General features: G+C 44.0%; 1 protein-coding gene across 1 annotated transcript in view; it reads left to right on the plus strand.

Moving 5' to 3' along the window:
- Positions 1-8,162, plus strand: part of TRAPPC10 (trafficking protein particle complex 10) — a gene marked incomplete at its 5' end in the record, with an annotated part of 84,478 nt that overhangs the window by 55,283 nt on the left and 21,033 nt on the right. Inside the window, 2 exons of the mRNA XM_014528492.1 lie at positions 6,186-6,344; positions 7,077-7,312. Of these exons, the coding sequence (XP_014383978.1) occupies positions 6,186-6,344; positions 7,077-7,312 (395 nt within the window). The remainder of the gene's footprint in view (positions 1-6,185; positions 6,345-7,076; positions 7,313-8,162) is intronic.

The following is an 8,162-nucleotide window of genomic DNA, read 5'->3' on the forward strand; positions in this document are numbered from 1 at the left end:
ACGTTTTTATTGATTTTTAGAGAGAGAGGAAGGGAGAGGCATAGAACGATAGAAACTTTGTTGAGAAACATCATCAATTGACTGCCTCTTGCACACCCCCTACTGGGAATTGAGCCAGCAATCCGGGTATGTGCCCTGACTGGGAATTGAACCTGTGACCTTTTGGTTCTTGAGTCCGTGCTCAACCACTGAGCTGGGCTGAATTCCTAATAATTAAAAAAAAGGAGAGGCGGGGAAATACCTGTTAAACTGCACTTTGAAAGCTCTGGGGCCTGGAGAAGCTGTTTGCATGCAGCACCCCTTGGTATAAGGTCCTCTGTGCTGGCCCTTTGACTCTCCACTCCAGCTACCTTCAGACCAGCAGCCTTTTAGCCAGCGATCATCACTTAACTGAAGAGGAACGAAAATACTTCTGTCAAGAGATACTCAACTTTGCCAGTGAACAGACAGATAGCCCAGGTAAGACTAATGGTTAAAGCTTTTTATTGTGAACATTTTCAATGTTACAGAAAAGTAAAAAGAGTACACAATGTATAATGTATACTAACCACCTATATATTCAACAACTACTAACACTTTGCTGTGTAGCAAACATGTATCTATATATTTCTTTTTACTTTTTTCTTTTTGCTGAACTTTAAAGCAGCCTCAGACCAAGTATAACACTTCACCCTGAAACAGTGTAGCATGCGTCTTGGAGAACAAGGGCAGCCCCCTAACCATGCCCAAATTGATAGGGTTCTAACTTCCTGGTACTCAGTGGCTCAAATTCAAATCTCCTCATGGTTTTTACACATTATTTTTAGTGGAGTCTAATCAGGGATCATATATTACATTTGATTGTTGTATCTGAATTCTCTTTTAACTTAAAAGTTTTTCCCTTCTTTTTTTTTTTTCCAAGACACTGATCAAAATTTTTTAATGTCACAGCTGTTTTGAGATAGAATTTACATACCATAAAATTCACTGTTTTGCAGTGTACAATTCAACACCTTTTAGTATATTCATAGATATGTGCACATCACCACAATCCACTTTCTGTCTCTAGATACTATTCTGGATATTTCATGTGAATGGAATCATATACCATGTGGTTTTTTGTGACTGGCTTCTTTCATTCAGTATAATGTTTTCAAGATTCATCCATGTTGTAATGTGTCAGTATTTCATTCTTTTTTATGACTAATAATATTCCATTGTATGGATGGCCCACATTGTGTGTATTCCTTCATTGGTTGTGTGTAAGACACTGACTTTTAGACATTTAGCTAGTTGTTTCATGGATTGTCCCACCTTCTGGAATTTGTTCAGTGTTTCCTCATAGGTGTGTCCAACAGGAAGGTTGTTCCGAAAGGCTAAGATTCAAGCTAAAACTTTTGGCAAATATATTTTCTAGCTAAGGCTGTGTGGTAAATTTATTATAACACTTAGCTCCTGGGGTTTTGTTTATCAAGAAGAGTACTTACTTAAAATAGTACTTTTTTTTGTTCTTTTTCTAATCTTCACCCAAGGATATTTTTCCCATTTATTTTTAGAGAGAGTGAAAGGGAGGGAGGGGGGAGAGAGAGAGAAACATTGATGCCAGAGAGACACATCAACTGGTTGCTTTTCGCACTGACCAGGGCCGTGGATCGAATCTGCAACTGAGGCACATGCCCTTAACTGGGACTCGAACCCACGACCCTTTGGTCCATGGGCCGACACTCCAACCACTGAGCCAAACGGCCAGGGCTAAAATAGTACTGTCTTGGTCAGCTGTGGTGGCCATCACAAAATGCCATGGACTGGATGTGTGAGCAGCAGATGTTTATTGTCTCACAGCTCTGGAGGCTGGAATCTGAGACCAGATGCCATTTGGCTCCAGGTCAATATGGTCATTGACTGCTGGTGTGTTTCACTCACATTGAGCTGTTTGGATGGGTTTCTCAGAAGCAGCATGGCCTTGATTAGTTGGTTTGTTTAGGTTCTTTAATGGGCCCAAACTAGCTGTTGGTAGAGCCTTGTGCCACGTCTGCTGTGTGTGACATATATGTGAGACTATGCAGTTATGTCTTTCCTGCCAACGTTCTTTGGTATCTCTGTGTGAATAGGCTATTCCCTGATCATCCGCTTTTTGTGTGTGATTTTATAGCATCCCCATCAGCAAGTTCTTTTGTTGATTAGTGTTTAATAAATACCACTGCTCAGTCTGGCAGCCCTGTGGATTTTCTAGACTAACCAGGTGCTTGTAGAAAGGAGGTCAGAGAAAGCAGTGGGTTCCTCTTGGTTAGTGACTGTGGGGTGGGCTGCACTGGCCCTCTGCAGTTCAGGAGGCAGGGCTCCTTGCTCAATGGGCTGACGTCATAGGCCGGCAAGCATCTGGGTTTGCTTCCCGATATGCAGGGGTGGGTGGACATCTTCATTTGGGAATTTTGTCATGGAGGTGGAAAGTGGTGGAATTCCTTGAAACAGCTGTAGGAATTGGACTATTTAAAAATGTTGTTTTGGCCCTGGCCAGTGTGGATCAGTTGGTTGAGCATCATCTCATGCACCAAAAGGGAGCTGCTTCGATTCCTGGTCAGGGCTCATGCCCAGGTTTCGGGCTTGATCCCCAGTAGGGGACGTGAAGGAAGCAGCTGATCAATGTTTCTCACATCGATGTTTCCCTCTCCCTTCCCCCTTCCCCTCCCCCTCCCCCTCTTTCTTCTCCTCCCTCTTTCCCTCCCTCTCCCATTCAAAATGCTTTGAAATTGAAGAGTTGACCTGTATTTCTCTTTGGTTTATCAAAACAGAACTTAGAAACCATTATTTCTTCAGGTTTTATGATTTCCAGGCGTTATCTAGGCATTTGATTATGTTCTGCTTTTGACAAAGTAATTCTTGGTGTGTGAAGATGGTATGAGGTTGGGTAGTTTTAAACTGTCTCATTTGAACTTCATTACTTCTTGCTTCTCATGTTGAGCATACTCCAGTTGGCCCAATGGTAACCAAGGTCCTGCTGCCTCTGCATCTTCTAGAAGTGTGACTTGGGAAGAAAAATATGGTGCTATGTATTTGCAGGTCACAAAGTCGTACTCCCTATGCATTCCTTTGCACACCTGAGAGATCTCCGTTTTACTCCCTCCAATGCCGTGGTACACGTGGGTGGTGTTTTATCCGTGGAGATAACTGTATGCAGTCAGATGCCCGTCCCTGTCCACATGGACCAGATTGCCATCAGCGTCCACTTCAGCATCGAGAAAAACAGTTATCGGAAGACTGCTGAGTGGCTTACCAAGCACAAGACGTCCAATGGGATTATTAACTTTCCAATGGAGACCTCGCCTTTCCCCGCGTCCCAGAACAGTTTACCAGCTCTGGAGTTGTATGAGATGTTTGAGAGGAGCCCTTCCGATAACTCCTTGAACACCACAGGGATTATATGCAAAAACGTTCACATGCTCCTGAGACGGCAGGAAAGCAGCACTGCTCTGGACACGCCCTCAGGGGTGGCTCTGGATGACGGGGCCCCTGTGCTGAAGTGCTGTGGTGTGACTCTGGAACCAGGGGCCAATACCATAACCTTCAGGACACAGGTATGTGTTGTGTTGGGGAGGTGACTTCAAAGGTGGTCAGCAGGGGGCGCTGGCCTGCAAGCATTATCTGAAGTATGGTGGGAGTCAAGTGGAGGCCTCTGTTCTTTTAACCTTGGTAATGTTTTATCCTTAAAGAAAAATAGACTGACAGTTAAAATAATTTTTATACTTATACAGTTTTAAGGCAATTGATAACTTTTGAATGAAGGTCTTAACATAGTTGTGTTCTCACTGGACTGAGATTTTTTGCCTTTGTTTTAAAATATACCCTCATTTGTTAAAATGAGATTTCAAAGAAGGTAGCATCCTTGATGTTAAAGTTTATTTTCCTTTTGCGACTCATGGCTGTCAAAGCAGTTGCTTCTGATGCACTCTGACAGTCTTTCTCCAATGCAGTGTGTCCTATAACCCCTGCTAATCAGGGATGTGACCTCTGGGAAGGACAGCTATTTGTCACATGTGTTTTAGTCTAGTCTGAGAGCAGGTTTTATATCTCATGCATTCAGAGAAAATGCCACAGATAAAGTTTATTAAATTGAAAATTCATTATTAGAAGTCAAGTTGAAGCCCCAATTACTCAGAAAGACATCAGTAGAAGTTTTTAGGGCCCTTTGCACAGCCTGCCTGTAGACATGGGAGCACAGAGCAGTAGGATAAAGAGGGTAAGAAGAACGATCAATTCAGGGATAATGGTACCTCCTGCTCTTCGGGTGCTCACAATTGCGAGAGTGGGTGCCGACTTTCCAAATGCTTGATTTGACCCTAGGCCAAGGAGCCTGGAACGTACACGCTGCGGCAGCTGTGCGCCTCGGCGGGCCCGGTGTGCTTCGTACTTCCGCACCTCTACCCGCTGGCGCAGTACGATGTGTACTCCCAGGAGCCGCAGCTGCACGTGGAGCCACTGGCCGGTGAGTGGGCTGCACAAAGCTGGGATTGTGGGGTTCTGGTTTGCTCTTCACTCCTTTTTGGAAGAGTCTGAAAGCAGGGCTTTCTACACCAGTGGACTTCCTGCACAGTGTAGCTGGATTCCTCTGTAAGAGACGTTTGGGGTAGCATCAAAGAAATCTTGCCTGGCAGTGGTTTTTCTGTTCATCGAATATTTGCGTTCTGTAAATGCTAACTTTCATGTTTAATAAGCATGGTAAATCCAAACATAAAAAAATGAGAGAAAAATGAGCTATTAGTTAATGTCAACTACAGAACACTTAATAAGTAAATATAATGTCTTGATCTCCTAGCATAGTATTTGAGAAATTCAAAGCTGCTGTCCTCTATTAAGTTCTTTTTAAAAAATTTTTTTATTGATTAAGTTATTACATATGTGTCCTTATCCCCACATTAACCCCCATCTCCCCCACTCATGCCCTCACCTCCCTGTTGTCTGTGTCCATTGGTTAGACCTATATGCTTGCATGTAAGTCCTTTGGTTGATCTTAAGTTCTAAAATTAGAAAGAATTGGTATAAACAAATGATTTAAAACCACACATCAATTAAAACAATGAAACAGAATGTCTTAGTTGTTTAGGCTGGAACAATGTATTTATTGGCTTATTTCTTCCATTTGAAAAAAAAATCAAAGAGAAGCATTTTTTTCTATTGAATCTCCTCATACTTTCTATTTTTGTGTTTTTAAACTTCTCCCATGGCCATCAGGAAAGGCCTCAGATGCTGAACACAGCAGTCTCTCAAATGATTCTACAGTCAGAGAACCTTTTGTGAAAAAGGCTAAGCTTTGTTGCTGGCAGAGCCTGGAATGTGCCTGGTGAGACCAGCCAGCTGTGCTCACGCCTCCATGCTGCAGCCCCTCCCTCCTCGTGCCCCTGCCTTCCCACCCTCTGTCTTGTCTGTTTCTTTCTCTTCCATGTTTCTTATCTCTTGCCTTCTTCCTTCCACCTTCCCTGGAGTGGGATTCTCAGAAACCTTAGCTCATTTTCATGTTAAAAGAAACCCAATAGCCATGTCTTTAACTGAGTTGTTTTTAAGCCAAAGATCTTGAAGGCCTAATCTGAAACATCCAAAGAAAATTCTGAATAGCAATAGCACATGCAATTTCATCAGTCTGTTCTAAAAAAAAAAAAAAAATTATTGAGTTGAGAGAGAGAGAAATATCAGTTTATTGTTCCACTTATTAAGCATTCATTAGTTGATTCTTGTATGTGCCCTGACCAGGAATCAAACCCTCAACCTTGGCTATTAGGACGACGCTCTAACCAACTGAGCTAACAGACCAAGTCTCATGAATCTGTTCTTCAGTGTCATTATCTGAGTGTCTCTTACTAACTTATTGGCAGATAAAATTTGAGCCCCTCATAGACATGGTTGCCACTGTGATCCCTAACTCTTAGCCAACGTGGTGATGAGATACCTCAGGCTCAAAGCTTCTCTTAGTCTCAGCAAGGACCCCGCAACCCTGCAGTCCGTGTAATTGAGATTAAAGTGAGAGTGGAGGGATGGAAACAGTGAATTTGAGGAGTATCTGAAGTGAACAAATCTTTTCTAGTAGAAAAAACAGTGCTTTTTTGTTGTTTTGTTTTTATTTTTTTTAAAAACTGTATTTTAGCCTCATACTAGTTCCTCCATTGCTATTTTTTGGTTGAGAGTGATGCTAAGTGCAGTCTTTTTCCCTTTAGATAGCCTTTTAGCTGGTATTCCTCAGAAGGTCAAGTTCACTGTCACTACTGGCCATTATACAGTGAAAAACGGGGACAGCCTCCAACTCAGCAATGTGGAAGCCATGCTCATCCTGTGTCACACAGAGAACAAAGCCGTGATCTATTCTAACACGAGAGGTAAGGGGTGGTCCCCTAGCAAAGGTGGACTCTCAGCATTGTTTGCCGTGCATCATGAGGATGTAAGAGCTCTCATCCCTTTCATCCTCAGTTAGCACCTGAGGCCTGCTTCTGTCTACAACTCTCTCCTGGCAGCATCCTGCCTGCCTGTGGGTGGGCAGTGACCCTGCCCCTGGATGGGGCGTTACATATGGGAAGGATAAACAGAGCCGTGCATGTGCTCACTGCCAGGTGGTGCTGACCCTGCTAGGACTTCGGATGCAGCATGGGCCCGTGCTTGATAGTGGCGCCCTGCGGGTCTCTAGCCTCCTACAACCCTCCCCGCTTTCCTCACCAAAAAGCAAAAGTAAATCAGCTTTTTTGGGCAGTGGACAGTCTGTCCCCCCGGTCCTCAGCTGTGAGTTATGGAGGGAAGGATGCTGCTCCCTTTCTGGGAGGGAGCACGTTGTGCAGGGACACACATAATGCTCTTCTGCATTCAGACTGAGCACAATGACAGCTCTCTGGCCTGGGACCAGCTGGCTTTCATGCAGTGTGACTCTGTCTTAGGGGGCTTTGTTCCTGATTTTCCTGCCTCTTCAGTCCCACCTTAGTCCTTTCTGTGCTTTTATGTGTATAGGAGCAGCAGGAGTTGGGCTGGAACTTCACTGCTGGGCCCATCACCTGCTAGAAGAAAAAGGAACAAGGAAACAGAAGGAATGTGTTTGAAGTGACTTTTTCTATCTTTCCTAGAAAAGGCTTCTGACGCATCACTCCGAGTTCAATCGTCTGACAAGGTCACAAGCATCAGTCTGCCTGCAGCGCCTGCATACCACATGATCGAATTTGAACTGGAAGTTCTGTCTTTACCTTCAGCTCCAGCAGCTGGAGGGGAGGGGGGGAGCACCATGCTGGGGATGACAGAGGCCCAGAGGAAGCCTAAGGACACACAGAAAGCCGACCACTGCATGGCTACCACGGACCACAAAGTAAGGAGGGTCATGTCCTGCTGGTTCTGAAAGCCAGTGCATAAGAGATGACTTCGGTTGAAGTGGCAGATTTCCAGTTCCTGATGCCGCGCACTCTTGTTGGGTTTAGCACTAATATCTGTGAATCACCCCTCCTTTGATAATGGATACATCTTGGAAAGACAAAGACAAACAGCTCTAACTTTCCTATCCCAGCTCAAGGGGGAAGGACAGTTTATTGTGAAAGATAGTGTTTGCTTAAGGGAGGCAACCTTGGGCCCGTAGTCTGTTTGTCCTAGTGATTAGGCTAGAGGGAGTTCTGTGCCTTGGTGTGCTTGTTTTTGTCCACTGAGGTGTCCCATCAAACTTAGCAAGGAAAAAACTCTGCTTTGGTGCTGGTATTTATTGACAGTAATTTGAGCGATCCATGACTTTGGTCCCCGATCCACAGCCCATCAGCTCACGCAATGTGTTGCTAGCATTGTGTTGATTCCAGGTGTGTCTGTGTCTTGTAACACAGATATCGGTTCTGAGGGCTTCTGACCAGCTCAGGTGTAGAAGTGTATTCTTGTGGCTGCATGAATAAAGTCAAGACCCATCTGTATGCTGCCTATAACAGACTCACTTTAGATGTAAGGATACACACAGACTGAAAGTGAAGGTATGAAAAAAGATATTCCATGCAAATAGATATCAAAAGAAAGCTGGAGTAGCTCTACTGATTTTAGACAAAATAGACTTTAAAACAAAGATTGTAATAAGAGACATTATCCTATCTAATAATAGAGAAACATGGTAATTAGCCATACCTCCGCTACCCTTCCCATTGGCTAATCAGGGCGATATGCAAATTAACTGCCAACCAAGATGG

This window comes from Myotis brandtii, unplaced genomic scaffold, assembly GCF_000412655.1.
Source record: "Myotis brandtii unplaced genomic scaffold, ASM41265v1 scaffold638, whole genome shotgun sequence".
Classification (NCBI taxonomy): domain Eukaryota; kingdom Metazoa; phylum Chordata; class Mammalia; order Chiroptera; family Vespertilionidae; genus Myotis; species Myotis brandtii.